Source organism: Tubulanus polymorphus, chromosome 5 (genome assembly GCF_964204645.1).
Source record: "Tubulanus polymorphus chromosome 5, tnTubPoly1.2, whole genome shotgun sequence".
NCBI lineage: Eukaryota > Metazoa > Nemertea > Palaeonemertea > Tubulaniformes > Tubulanidae > Tubulanus > Tubulanus polymorphus.
Window position 1 is genome coordinate 18,838,066 of NC_134029.1, and position 14,750 is coordinate 18,852,815.

General features: G+C 39.5%; 1 protein-coding gene across 6 annotated transcripts in view; it reads right to left on the bottom strand.

Moving 5' to 3' along the window:
- The window catches only part of LOC141905019 (arf-GAP with Rho-GAP domain, ANK repeat and PH domain-containing protein 1-like), a 30,180-nt gene extending 15,695 nt beyond the window's left edge, over positions 1–14,485 (bottom strand). The window contains exons 1-11 of one of the 6 annotated variants that reach the window (XM_074793715.1): positions 14,400–14,485; positions 9,579–10,749; positions 5,755–5,870; positions 4,994–5,002; positions 2,906–3,028; positions 2,249–2,311; positions 2,027–2,105; positions 1,107–1,159; positions 632–685; positions 346–429; positions 134–240 (exon numbers count right to left, since the gene is read on the bottom strand). In XM_074793715.1, coding sequence (XP_074649816.1) covers positions 134–240; positions 346–429; positions 632–685; positions 1,107–1,159; positions 2,027–2,105; positions 2,249–2,311; positions 2,906–3,028; positions 4,994–5,002; positions 5,755–5,870; positions 9,579–10,722 — 1,832 coding nt within the window. In that variant the 5' untranslated portion in view covers positions 10,723–10,749; positions 14,400–14,485. Of the gene's footprint in view, positions 1–133; positions 241–345; positions 430–631; positions 686–1,106; positions 1,160–2,026; positions 2,106–2,248; positions 2,312–2,905; positions 3,029–4,993; positions 5,003–5,754; positions 5,871–8,015; positions 8,130–9,578; positions 10,750–11,278; positions 11,294–12,245; positions 12,374–14,343 lie in introns of those variants that run through there. The other 5 variants (XM_074793717.1, XM_074793716.1, XM_074793718.1 and 2 more) reach the window with 5 other exon arrangements.
- Between the last annotated feature and the right edge of the window lie 265 nt (positions 14,486–14,750).

The window sequence follows — 14,750 nt, forward strand, 5'->3', positions numbered from 1 at the left end:
TACTAATTGCTAATTACATCAATACACCGCATTGCGGTGTACTCGCAAAATCTATCACTGATTTATACACCGCACTGTGGTGTAGACGCACTGAAAGGGTTAAAACGTTATTCGACCTCGAATGGATACGTACATGAAATTTTTGTAACTGGTCATCAGTTGAATTTTGTTTTTGCCGAGATCTTTCACCGCGCAAAGCTGCATATCTATCTGATGTATGGGGGAGCCAACTTTATAGTCCTACAAGAAAAGTATTTTTTCTAAGACATCTATACAGCATACTGGGTACCGAAAATTCTAAAAACTATTTTCAAGTTACTCATAGGTAATATTTCAGAAACTTACATCATAATTCTTGTAATAACACAGTTTATCTCCTTTGATTGCTATAAACATTTTTCCAGGCAATCCTTGAATCTTCAGGAAACCCTAAAAATTTACAAATATTTGACAAAATTGATTTACTGAATTGATTGGGGTAATAATATCGATTTAATGGAAAGCGCCGTTGAACATTGTATTCCAGAGAAAGAAAGTGGTGCCTTAGGAATTGAATTACTCTTACTATTATTGGACACAAAAATCTTGACTCACCAGCACAAATTCTTAATCATCATATCGCTTTACTCACCTGTTTATCCGGATCATGCATTGTTAGACCATCGCCTAAGTTTATAATCGAACCCTGAAATCAAAAGTCTTGCACGATCAAATGAATTCATTTCAAAAAACAAAAACTACCGTAACCCTTTCTACGGAAGCGTCCTGGGGACATATCCATTGAAAAAAATTTCTAGTTTTCTCAGTTATATTTGATTTTGGAGGTTAACTAGTTTTCTTAGTAAAATTTGAGTTTGGAATTAAGTTTATTTCGAGTAACAAACTCGGAATAAATCTCAAAAAATCAAATTTAACTGAGAAAGCTAGTTTATTCTGAGTTACAAACTCGGAATAAACCTCGAAAATTTTTTGAAATGTCCCCAGGACGCTTCCCGCCTTTCCGATGAAATTCAATTATCTCTTATACTTGAACGGCTGTTGAAGTGATTAAAACTAAAAATGTTAGAAGAAATTATGTTTTCCAGAATGAGAAAATTGACCCTTACTCGACACGAAATGATCGACTGCATCAGTGTGCTCGTCCATAGGCTGAGGTCATCTAGAAAACAGCATACAAATAACATGATTTTCTTTTTTTCATTAGCTACAAATTATGTCGAAATTGTGGAGTACTGTAATAGGTATAACAGATATTACTGTACTCATGCGGTTATCAATACATCATTCTAGGAAATCATTGAATAGGCCAGTGCAAAATATTCTTGGATACCGCTAAAAAGCAATATTATCGTAGCAATTTGCACATAGAACCCCCTTTGTCAATCTCCAACTCTTATTCCTACATCCACCTCTTTTTTGATCCATCTATTTCTAAGTTATGAGACTGGGGGTGACTGATCTTAATCGCCTCATGAAAAGAGATTATAATATGCCAGTTGTTTCAATTCCCTTTTCCCAATGTAGCAAGCAGTAAGCACTGAGCTTCATGTGAATTTATAGGGAAATGGCATACATCGCATATCAGTATGCTATTTTTGAAAAGCTTATACACGAACAGCAAGCCAAAACATTCTATTCACCCATGGACTCGAAAACGTTTTTTAGTGTCCATAACCGTGATCACGCGGTGCCAAATTGGCACGGATCATGCCCGAGTCAAATTTGGCCCGCGCCTAAGAGAGCGCATTCACACGTAAACCACTCACTCGATACTAAACATTGCTAAAACAAAGCGAAGCGGGTCATTTCCGGTACCAGTTGAAATTCTTGTTTCACGCTAAAATTTGGCTCGGGACTGGTCCAACGTTTTTAGTCATGCCAAACAGACTCGGACCCATTTTGCATGCGTGTGAATGGTTGTTCTGGACCAAATTTGGCCCGAGCCAAAAATGCTCGTGTGATCGCGGCTCATGATTCACCTGAATGCTCGTCCCTCTCAGCAAATAATAGGAATACAATAGCTTACCCACTGTGTCAGCGGCAAACACGTATACACGACCATCAACTGTAATCACCTTGAAGCGATATTGCTTAGAATCACCGAGCTGAAGATTTAAAACAAAAGACTACCAGCAAGGGCATGCATGTACACCTCTGAGATTTCGTATATTCAGCAACATTGAACATTTTCGCTGAATCAAACCCATCGAACAATGTTTTATCATTCTCACGCGAAACAACCGATTACCTTTATGTCATTCTCGACATTCTTCACTGTAGCCACTGGAATTATTCTTTTCGAGACCATGCTCTGTCGTGGAAAATAAATTAATGTCAAGGTGCTTCGTTATAATTCATTTCGCCTTGTATAGAAATAACTTCAGTCGTACATTTGCCATTTTTGCATTTTGATTTACACGATTTAGTTAACCCTTTCAGTGCGTATACACCACAGTGCGGTGTATGAATCGGTGATGGATTATGCTAGGACACCGCACTGCGGTGTATTGGTGTAATTAGTAATTAGTTTTTATCTCTATTGAAAGATGGCAGCACCTGTCAAACATAGTGAAATATTTGTTACTTACGATACACCGCGCCGCGGAGTAGACACACTATAGTGGTAATCCCGTTATTCAACACACTAGGGCAGAATTTTTTCAAAATTTTCAAATTATCTCCAGCACTATAGGGTATTGATTAGTCAGCACTGAAAGGGTTAAGCTGGTGCAAACTTATGTAGAATTTAATGTTTCAAAGATGTCACGGAATTTCTATTGCCAAGTTCCTGGTAGAATAGTGTTAATCAATTTAACGAACCATCGAAATCGAATCACGAAAATGCCTCGCGTAAAAGAATTCATCAATACAAAAATAACGATAACTTATCATCTTCTTATCTTACCTTCTTATCCTCGTAATAACGGATATCATCTCCGTTGAATACGACCCAACGTTTCAACCAGGTCCAAGGGCTGGCGTTGGCGTCGTTTTTATATAGATAGCCACATCGTTCGTGATTGCGTACCTACACGAAACATACGACATATCGTTTAATAACAATAATAATTAATTAATCAATTGTCAATTTAATTAATAACCATCAATTGGCAATGGCGAGAGAAAATGTTTGTCACGTTAAGCTTTTTTTAAGTCACGGCACCTATGGTAGTCAAATTTGGTATAAAAGAACAGGAATATGCATAGAATGTCCTGTGGGACATATTTTAATTGCCAACAAAAACCCCAAGAAATAGCGTTTTGTACCTCAGAATCACTGCACGTATAATGTATCAATGAAGAACAGGACTATCACAGGCATTTACTCATATAACAGTTTAATCTGTGTCATTTTGTTAACTTTATTTTTCAATAAATCACCAGTTAGCAGAATGACAAAATCTAGGCTAATCTTCATTGATTCACTGTGTCATATTATCGGGGTGTCATGTAAGATTTCTACCCATCATGCAGGTGAACATTTTCAAGTGATAATAATATTCATCAGTGATATATATTCATATCATGAAAAAGTCTGAAAGCTCTTTGCAAAAAAAACATTTACAGACCAATCGTAAAAAACAGTGTATGGAAAATAATGCAAAATGAATGATATAAGTGTTTTAATAGTATTCTGAAAATAAGAATCTTTACCACAAAATTACCATATATATTGCATTTTGAATCGGTTGAAAATCACAATATCCGTGATAAGACGATGAGCAACAATTTGCACACAATATGAATAACTCTAAAAATTTAATTCAAAAATTAGAAATATTTTGAGTGGTTGCAAACAGCCTTCTTCATCCTCTCATTCTAGACTGAAGAAGGGCGGTAGCAACCACCCGATATATTACTAATTTTCATATAAACCTTTTACATCCATTCATATATTGTGGGATCTTTACTCATATTGCATGTTATTAAATCAAATGAATAAGATTTTCTCAAGGTTCTTAAGCCAGGTTACAAAGATTTTAGTTTAGAAATAACGATTTTAAAATAGGAATTACGACTCAATTGACTCGTAAGTTGGGCCACGTCTTTTAAGTCTGTGAATCTGGTCCGAGAAGATTTGGTCTTATTGATTTCATATGTTTATAATGCTTCTAACCCCTCAGACTTGTCCACCTTAAATTCCGGGAAATTCTGTGGTCCCATGGTACGAGTTGTGTGAATGAAATACGATGAGAATTCAGAAAAAAAGGAATATCTATGCATGGAATTAATCACTAATTTTTTTCTGGTGCAAGTTCATCGTGGCAGGGAAGGTGAGCAGCCTATGGATTTTTGACGACATTGTCAGGAAGTTTGAGGAGATACCCAACCTAACCCCGAAGCTCTCATTTCAACAGGGTGACCACAATCCATCCACTTCCAAATTCCCTGTGACAATTTTCAGGGTCGCAATGAGGAAAATTGCAGAAATTAGAAAATTTGTAGAGGGACAGTAGAAAGTTGTTTCTGGGACAGCGATAGTTTTTCAAAAGATTAAAAAAAACCACCCTATGGGACAATGAGGCATTTTCAGGGAGTGAGCTGCCGACTGTCCCTGACAATCAGGGACAGTGTTGGCAGCTCTGGCTAGCCCAGTAAATGTTTTGACATGAAACAAAGACCTTAGAGTCGTAATTTTCTGAGACGGAGAACAAAGTTCAGAAGCGATTCACATTTCATGGGGAAAACGCGTGCGCAACATAAACACAATTTCGATGCGTTTTCCAGGTATTACCGAATTCAATATCGATATATATCTCGAATTCTGAGGGAAATGGGTTCTTTGTGTTTTTCCCCGTTTTCCAGAATCGTGGTCACCCCGTTCAAGCGCTAACTAAATGATTTTTCTACGTTTGTGTTCTATGTTGGAGGCGGGGGAAGGTAGCGATTTGAAGCTCAAATAATCATATATTTCCAGTATTCCGATGCAGGTTCTAACAAAATCATTGCAAGCCAAGCGAATATTGACCGTAAGAAAATGAAAGCGACTTACATTGGCCGACTATAAAAGATAAAATCATTCATGGTAAACAAATAAAAAACCGATAAACAAACACATTGTTAACATTAGAAAAGCAGCAGTAATGCGATTCACACTAAAAATGAAAGAGCAATTTCCTCACTAATCATGTACATATGTTCAGAGGAAATATGTAACTCATTGAGTATGGTGCTTTTCCGTTATTGTAAATAAACAGTTTATTCTAGATTTTAAAAAGAACTAAGGCTAAAAAAGGCTGATACCATGTTTCTCCTAATCATCTGGGTCGTTTCGTAAAGTGCAATACAATTTGTAATCCAGTTCATTTCTAAGTAACGCACGGGTAGGTAGGCGGACCAGCAGAAATGAGAAACAAGGTGTTAACTTTTCTAGCCTAATATGTATTAGTCATTTTAGCTAAAAGCGGCAATATCTGTATGAAAAAAAAATTGGCAATCCACGAATAGAATAAGCTTCCCCCTGTAACAGTATCCGCGTGGAAATTCCGCATAAAATCTTTATGCGCTCATCAGTTTAATTCCGCTATAACATCATCGGTCGACAAAGCGAAAGTTGAGGAGCAAACCATATCCTTTTTAACAGATCATGATATATTGATACAGACAGTTTACAGCCGTTCGGACGGATGTTTCGCATTCACAACGAAGATCAAAAGATATTTTTTCCTCAGGGGATGAAATCGAATAATTCAGCAAAATCTAGAGTAGGTGACCCGTGGACCCGCCACACGTGATTAGCAGCCGGCTACTTACTGTCGGTGTTTTGGGAATGATCGGAATTCGTTTTTGGTGATCGACGGACGCCGCGTCGTCGTCGCCATCTAGCGGGTTACCTCCGTCGCTTAAACTCTCGCAGCTATCCAATACACCTAGAAAATATACGATAATAACAAATATCTTTAGCTGATCGAAGAGATCGAGTAGGCTGGTACAATGATATTAGTTCTATGGCGCAATACACTTATCCTCATTGCCTCACTCCACCAGTAAATGGGTACCTGTCCTGATAGAAGACTCCCGAGCGCCTAGTTGCTCGCCAGGGAGAAATGACTGATACATGGAATAGAGTTATAGGCTGGGGTGATAATACCAATTTGGAGCGCATTTGAACTAGACTCTGTTTAGGATACCTGCGCTTTATAAATAACATTATCATTATTATTACTATTACTAATATTGTTTATAAATCCTAGCTTGAATGATGAAAAAATTGAAAATCGCGAGGTTCTTTTTTGATCACAGAGCGCAGAATTCGAACTTTCCAAGAATAATTTGTTTGGACGTATGTGTATTGCCCCATCCACAGTTCCCTCTTTCATCAAAAAGTGATTCCATCTCACTAAGGGTATTTTTTTAAAATTTCTATTTCCTCCTCCGAAATGAAATTTTAATAGGTCTACCCCGTAAACCGAGCTATCAAAAAGAGGCCTAAAGACTGAAAACCATGAGTATCTCGTATTAGTAAAAAAACAACTACGTACACGCAATGCAATGTAAACTGCTGAAAAATGGGAACAAAAACATTGAAGCGTTAACGAGAATCCTACGATAATATAAATTGACAGAGAATCATCATTGGCAATGACTCAGCAAAAACATGATGCACAGGCCTAAAGTATCCGTATATACCTGCAACTCAGTTTCCATAACTAGTACGTCTACATTTTCAATTTGATACGGGGGGGGGGGGGGGGGGCAAGAAATAACAATCGATGAAATACTACATCCGTGTTGTGATGATAACATATACAGGCCTATGGTGGAACCTCGTTAATACAAATCTTGTGTGGGCAAAAGTGAAATCATCGTATTCGAAGGGTTTCATATTCTATCCAAATCTTGATTCATACAAATATGTTAGCCGGGGCATGCTCGAAAAAATTGTAATCAACGGGTTTCGTCTTTGGCAGAGTGTTTTTAACGAGGTTTAACTGTAAGCCATAAACCTGAACGTCCAATCAATAAACCATTAGCTCAAAGGAGACATTATGGACATCATTTTATTCTTCATTAGTGTTTGATTCTATGGGCCAGAAAGGTTTCAAATTTTCATCTGATGTAGCTATAGCCAAGATCACACAAGCATTTTTGGCCATGGCCAAATTTGGCCCTGAACAACTGTTCGACTGTTCACACGGGTGCCCAATGGAACCGAGTCTGTTTGGCCCGGGCCAAATTTGGCCTGACCAAAAACATCGGACCAGGCCCGAGCCAAATTTTAGCACCAGACAAATGATTGCTTTTGAACACGCTCTCTAATTAGGCACGGGCCAAGTTTCGCGTGAGCCTGATCCGCGCCAATTTGGCCAAGGCCAAATCATCTCCGTGTGATGGCTGCTAATATGTATGACATACGGTTCACTTCCTGCCGAAAAGGAGCAAGGATAGTGACCAAAAGGATAAATACGTGTACTGAAATATTGGAATGTTAAATAAATATCGCATATACGTGGATGAAAAAATTAAATTGACTTGTACTATTGATAGCCCACAATAAAGCATCAACTTAAAACGTTTATTCATCCATAAACCAGAGTCTAAAGATAATGATAAACTCTCCTCGTTCTCACAGTTTTACAGGAATCAACTCATCAGTTCACGGCGTAATCCTCTAGTAAAGCACGATAAAAAGCATATCATAAACAAACGAAAAAATACAACACTCTCCTACTTGTTTACTTGAACAGTTTGTCATGGATACAATGATATCAGGGACGGATTTAGGAGCCGGTCTCGGCAGTCTACGCCTGCTGTCCCCATGAGGTTGCCCTTTTCATCAAAACAGAGATCGTTCAAAACTTGTAAATTTGACACTCATCCTCGCGAAAATTGTCGCATGTATATCCTCCAAAAATATCTAACGCCGAGGATGGGACTCCGCTAATAGCCTATGACGCCCCGCTTTATCTGAAAAAATGCGTCGAGTCATTCCTTCCGGATCCCCGCTTTCCAATTTTGCCTAAACTCGGCCCTGCAATACGTGCAAAAATTTCGAACAGTTTTTAGCGACTAACCTCTGGCGACGAGTTTCATCGCGTGAAACGAGATGAATTTCGTTACAACATTCATGCAACTGAACTCCGACGCTATTGTTCATTCGTCTAAACCTGCGGCGGACGGTTAACTCACTACTGACAACACGTTCCGAATAAACTTCCTCAATTATCTGTGCGCATGTATTATCTATCTGTATCGAGTAGGAAAGCGCCTTTTCTATGCTGGTGGGTCATTATTTCACAATACCGTTGTCGACCGAACCTGTGTTTTCATTGAGCGTAAAAAAGTAATCCAAACGAATTACTGTGCACAAAAAACATGTTGATGCGGTGGTGGGGGCTGCATAATATCACTTCGTTTCTTCAATGCGCCTAAAACCGGCTTGCAATTTAACTTTCGAACCTCTTTACCCGGACCTTATATTTTGGTTATGAATAGGCCTATAACCTTGAGCTGAAATGTGATGCTTTTGCGTTGCATTTTCTACGGACCAAATGAAACTGAAACAGTCCACGGATAGCAAATTCCGTGGACCATTGAGCACAAATTTGTAATTCAGACCAAGCACAAGATGTGCTGGGACCCTATCTGTGAAACTATAGCCGTGATCACATGGAGATGATTTGGCCCAGACCAGGCCCGAGTCAAATCTGGCGCGTGTCTAATTATAAAGCGCGTTCACACGTAAACCACTCACTCGTTACTAAAACAATGCATAAACAAAGCGAAGTGAGTCATTTCTTGTACCAGTTGCAATTCAAATGCAATCATTTTTCCCAATAAAATTTGGCTCAGACCTGGTCCAACGTTTTTGGTCCAGTCAAACAGGCAACTGTGTGAATGGTTGACCTGGGTCAAAAACTCTTATAGGACTTGAGACCCAAGTGGGCTTAAAATAAATGGAGCACATCTTTTTTGTCAAGCATGAGTCCTTACTTATTCTCTCGGATACCAGGACCATACTATCATCTGGACAATTCATGTTTCAAAATGTGCTAGTAAACACACGGGACAATCAACTTAGAGGACATCTACCCGAGAAAAAACTACAATTAACTTTCAGACCAGTTACATGTGGAAACGACCAAAAAACTATGAAAATGGAATAAATGATTTTCAACCTTGTAATGTAGGCCTAGATATTTTACGAAATCTTGATGTATTACATTTTTGCAGCCAACAGAATTAACCCCAATCAGTCACTTGTTGGTTCATACTGGTTGGAAGATTGTTTGAATGAACCAAAACCTAAATTTCAGACCGCCAATCACACAACCAGGCTATATCTGTACTTTGATGGGAGGAGCTCGCAAAAAATAAATCCTGTATCCCAGCTCATGGAAGAGAAGAGCTAGAAAATTTTAAAAATTAGGGCCCTCAGATGCATTCTGATAGCATTTCTGAGACGATTATTCGAGCAGATACTGGTCGCACACACTGCTCGAACAGTTTTTTTAACACTTTAGCTAGAAAGAGGTAGGTCCAATTTTTTTTGGGTGTCCCGCGTGCTCCCCCTAAATCCGAAAAAAAGGAATTATTACTTTATAGCATTAATGATACATGCGGTATTAAGCACTTACCTGTTGAATTATCGTCGTCATCCGTGTAATCCAATCCGCCGCCAAACAAACAGGGAACCGCTGGAGCAGGCCGATGCGGAGTGACGAACTTGGCAGCGAGCACCTTGAGTGGATCGGAATCCGTTCTTTCCATGTCGTAATATGACTCCTCCTGATCATCCTCGGGGTTAGTGACGACAGACGTCGACATCGACTGCGCCGAGCTCTTCGAAACGCTGCTTTCTTTCAATAGTTTTTCGAACGAATCGTCGAGCGTAGTTTCGTCCTGCGCCTGCCGCGCCGCTAGAGGATCGAAATTTCTTATCACGCTCTCCGCGGAGTGACACAGCGGCGGCCGCGACGAGCCGGGCTCGACGACTGGCTGGTTCGGCGGCGAATCGGAGACTTTTCTCGGCGGAACAGGCGGGGGCGCTTCGTCGCCAGCAGCCGGTAACGGCGGCGGAGGGAACGAGGGCGGGGGCGTGTCGTAGAGGTTGTCAACGATCGCGATGTTCTGCGGCACGAACGACTCGCGCGGCGGTTTCGGCGGACCGGGTATGAACGTCGACATCGACGTCGCGTTCGGATTTACCGTCGGCGAAAACCAAATCGGTTCGTATTCGTTGCTGCTCACCGAATCTTTATGCGTCGTTACAATCGTAGGCGGCTCGTCGTCGCGAGCTTCGGCTGGATTTTCGACGTTTTCGTTTTCAGCTTTCGAATCGGTGTCAATCGCATCCGAACGTTTCGAATAGTCGGGAATGTTAGAATTCGTATCGACGATAGCCACTTCCGTCGTTTCCCGTTGAATATCGACCTCTTCGGGTTTCGGGTCGACGATGATATCGCACGAATCCGTAGAACTTTCATCTTCCGTAGCGCCGCAAAGAGCGATTGTATTACCGGGCGGGTGATCGTCCTTAGGAGGACGAGGTCTAGGTCTAGGTCGAGGCGACGGTTTAGGCTTCGGAGGCGCTGCATCGATTGAAGCTTCGGACTCTGGTTTATTCGGCATGTCGGGTTTTTTACGCGGTTTCCGAGGTTTCGGCGTAGGTTTTACGGATGCGTCTGCTGCGTACGAATTTCTGCCTAAAACTCGGTCATCGTCGTGTTGCCGTCCGATGTGCGATTTAGGAGGCAGGGACGGCGGAGCCTGATCGTCCATGACTTCACGCTCTCGTGTTATTTACACCTGAAATAGTAAAGCACGGACGATCAATGAGCAGAATCAACAAATAGAGTAATGCAATGTTAGTATATATTGTAAGTATGCAATGGACAGACTACTTGCAGGCCCGTAGCCAAGGCCCTCCAGGGGGTGGCGTGATACAAACTACAAGCGGACCTAAAACCCACGTCAGTAAAGCCAAGCGACGAAGGCTCGAAGTTTTGATGCTCTTTGACATTAGAGGATAGAATATCATCTTCCATCGGCAGGGATTCGAACCTGCTGGCATTGGGACTGTCATCGCATTATGAAACCCTGCCTGACTAGCCCACATGTGCTGGGTTTTTCCATTTATAGTTTATCCGAGAAATTTGCCTCAGCGATAAGCCTATACAATAGGCGATCTGATTGGCGCCGTAAGTTTTTGTGCGGCAAACCTGCGCAAGTACCTGCACCTTAGGCTAGTGAGGATAATAGAATATTAGCATGTACAATTCATAATATCAGTTGAATTTTAGGGCTACCCTAACTATCATATAGAATATAGACCTACCGGTAGTTGCCTGCATAGCATATTATTAACACCCTTATCAACGTTATCCTGTCTTTTTTTATCGCCAAAAGGAAATAGCAATAATGATTTACGCCTGATGATGGATACATATGATATATTGCAATGATTCTACTGGTGCAAAGAGATAGAATATATCAGATACACAGTGAGCAAGTACATTCATCATCTCATAAATCATATCCAAACCAGCTCCGAAAATATTACATCATATATTCATATCGTATCCTGGAATTACCGGTATATTGTTATTCTACTACCCAATAAATAACAGATACAATATAAAAAGATATAATATATACATACATTATACATCTATTCACTGATTTATCGCGATGACACATAAACTAAATATATCTATTACATAGAGTAATATCCGGCCAATTTCGTATACATTGCATACAATCTGTCTTGAGACAGATTAAGAAAATTGCAAGCATTCCCAGATTCCATAACACTTTGAAGCCTGAAACTTGAATATAAAAGTCAAATCCAATATATCCGATCCCCCATAAACCGCCACCCCAGAACAATGCAAAGTTTTTTCTAAGAAAATTAAAATCTATATTCAGGTGCCAATTCAGATGTACTTGTGAGACTTGTACAAGTCCATCAAATTCTCTTTTGTCAACAAACATAATTGGTGCATTTCAGTACGGTAGTGCCCCTAATATTGCCTTTGTGGACATTGAAGTGTCCTTTTTGGACGAGACTTGCTCTTCAAGACTGGCCCCTCAGTGCGGGAGTACACATGAAATTGCCTTTGTGAATATCAATATGACAAGTCCATCAAAATTTGCCTCTGGATCCGCCCCTGATATTTAGAGCTCGAAAGGGGACCAAAAATTTCACTTGTACTTATCTAGAATAACATCAATCTATACATTAATTTAGATAAAACCAGTTTAGATAACGCCTAGTTCATTACCAATGTTAAACGCTAAATTACCTAGAGAACTGTTGCATTGAGTCCACAAAATGAATTTCCACTGCACCAATACAAGTACGGTATTCACAACAAAAATCTATGTAGCCTACATACAAGTAATTGTGAAAAGAAGACGCATTACCTTACAGCTTTTATCAGAGAATAAGCCCTTATCAATGATAGGGATACCCGGTACATACAATTATTCTTATGACCCAAAATGCAAAGACACTCATGACCTTTAGTCCATAGAACTTGGCAGGGTAAGGAAATAAACATTATTGCCTGATAAGCAATAATTTCAAAGCGTAGAAGTCATAGAGGGTATTGAATGAAACAAATTCTTCACATACAACAATATCTCTTAGCCAACATAAAAATATTTTGTGGGTAAACCTTCATCCAAATCCAATACAATATTTTGACCATACTCGGCTTTGGACATAGCCTGTATTTACATGTACCGTATATGCATATATCTTTAAGCATATAGCCAGCATAGATACAATATTCCTAAACAACTGTTATATCACTAACTTCAAGCATATTTCAAATCATGCCTTATATCACTTTCAATCAAATTCTGGATTTCTCACGAAATATTTCATGAAATTGCAACCCCTATATTTTCATCGATCAACCAGAATATATTCCCATCGAAATCCATAATGCAAACTCAACTAACCGACCCAAAGTGCCATGTACTCTGGCGTATAATATAATAATCATTTTCCATTACAAAATACGGTTATTTTCACAATTCGGAATAACTAAGAGATATTAAACGAGGGATCCAGTGCAAGCCTTTCAGGGCTATACTTATAGACAACAGGAATTGACCTACGTGCACTGCGTGCCTATCAACCTTGGTAATTGGGTAGTTCAGGGTTACTGATGGTCAGTGAACAATAGATAGGCCTAGATCAACTGATTACAAACGAAATGAAGGACCAAATGTCACACTCTGAGGTAGTGTGATCAGACAGTAAATCATCATCTAACAAGAATTGATGTTGTATTGGTAAAATAATAAAAATAAGCTTAATAGGCCTAGATTATTTTGATACCAGCTCCAATAAAGCCTTTAGACCAAGTTCAACATTTCTCCGTTACTTTCGAGCCCAATTAGAATTTACATGTGAAAATGACAAACAAAAAATAATAGTGGACAATGCGATCTTTAGCCTTTTGTCTGAGCAGTTTTTATTGCCACCAACTGGATCCAGTCTCACAAAAAAGGTTTAACTCAAATTTTTGGTTAAGGCCTAATTGCTATTGTTAACTTCATGTTCAAACTTTTACACTTTTGGCAGGTGATAGAGTTCGCTGAGGCAGTCACGCATGCGCAGTGTAAATTAGCCAATCAGAGATGAGTTATCAGCAAAATGGCGTTAACTGGAATAATGCCGCTTAGGCAAAATATCAACTTCCTATACACTTTTTCATGAAACTGACCTCTGGCCTGTTCTCACTAGACAGAGGGATGCTATCTCTAATGGTACAGTCCAGGTGGTGCTCTGTTTTAATCGCATTGCTTTCTTACATTTACACAGATATGAGTCAGTGACACTTATTGAAACATAGAACTCTCAATTGACGATTACCGAAAGGCACTACGCTAACAAATACTTCATCAACTTCAAATCATTTTACGAAAGACCAATGCTGTTCATGCGTCGTAAATACTGATTAGCCTACTTTTCCTTGCCAGGAACAAACTGGCTCCGGTTACAGGAATCTGCACTATATCTACATGCTGGGTTAGGTGAGGCTATATATAAATTAACTCATCCAACTTCCAGGCGTGCGCTGTGGCTCCATGGGTAAAGCACTCTCTACTATTTTTTCGTTTGGTTTCGAATCCCAATATTACAAGTCAGAATTCTACTGTAGTGTATTGCACATGCGCTAACCGTACTCGCACTCCATTAACGCACTCCATGACCTGAGCCACATCAAAAAATGAAATCAACATTAACTCCTCATTTAGCTTTTCTAATAGGTACGAAAAGCCTTAAAAATTGTAAGGCTTTTTCGTACCACCTTCTCTCTACTGTTCTTCTTCGTCTCTCCCACAACATTCAACACACTACATTTGATTTGATTCATCAATTCCTACCCGTTTTTCAATACACCAGAGTTTTAACAAAACCAATCATCAAATTCACAACAAACCTGGTAAATAGTGGCAATTTTATCGTAAAAGAAAGTACAAATCTACAAATCTGATCAAATGTCAAAGCTAAACACTTCCTGGTTTTGTGCGCCATCTAGTACTCAGATATTTAAAGAGGCAGCTCCGAAAATTTCACGGGGAAGTACCAAATAATCAAGAATCATTCTATACAAGTGTAAACGATCACTTAAGTTACACTTCTATATTTAGATAAAGCAATAATTACACCACAGTAACAGAATAAGATTTGAAATAGAATATTTCAAAGGGCTAGATAAAATTAAGGATAGCTCCGAAATATTCGATAGGACTGGTTACAATACCACTAGAGGGCGCTTTAGGCTACCAAT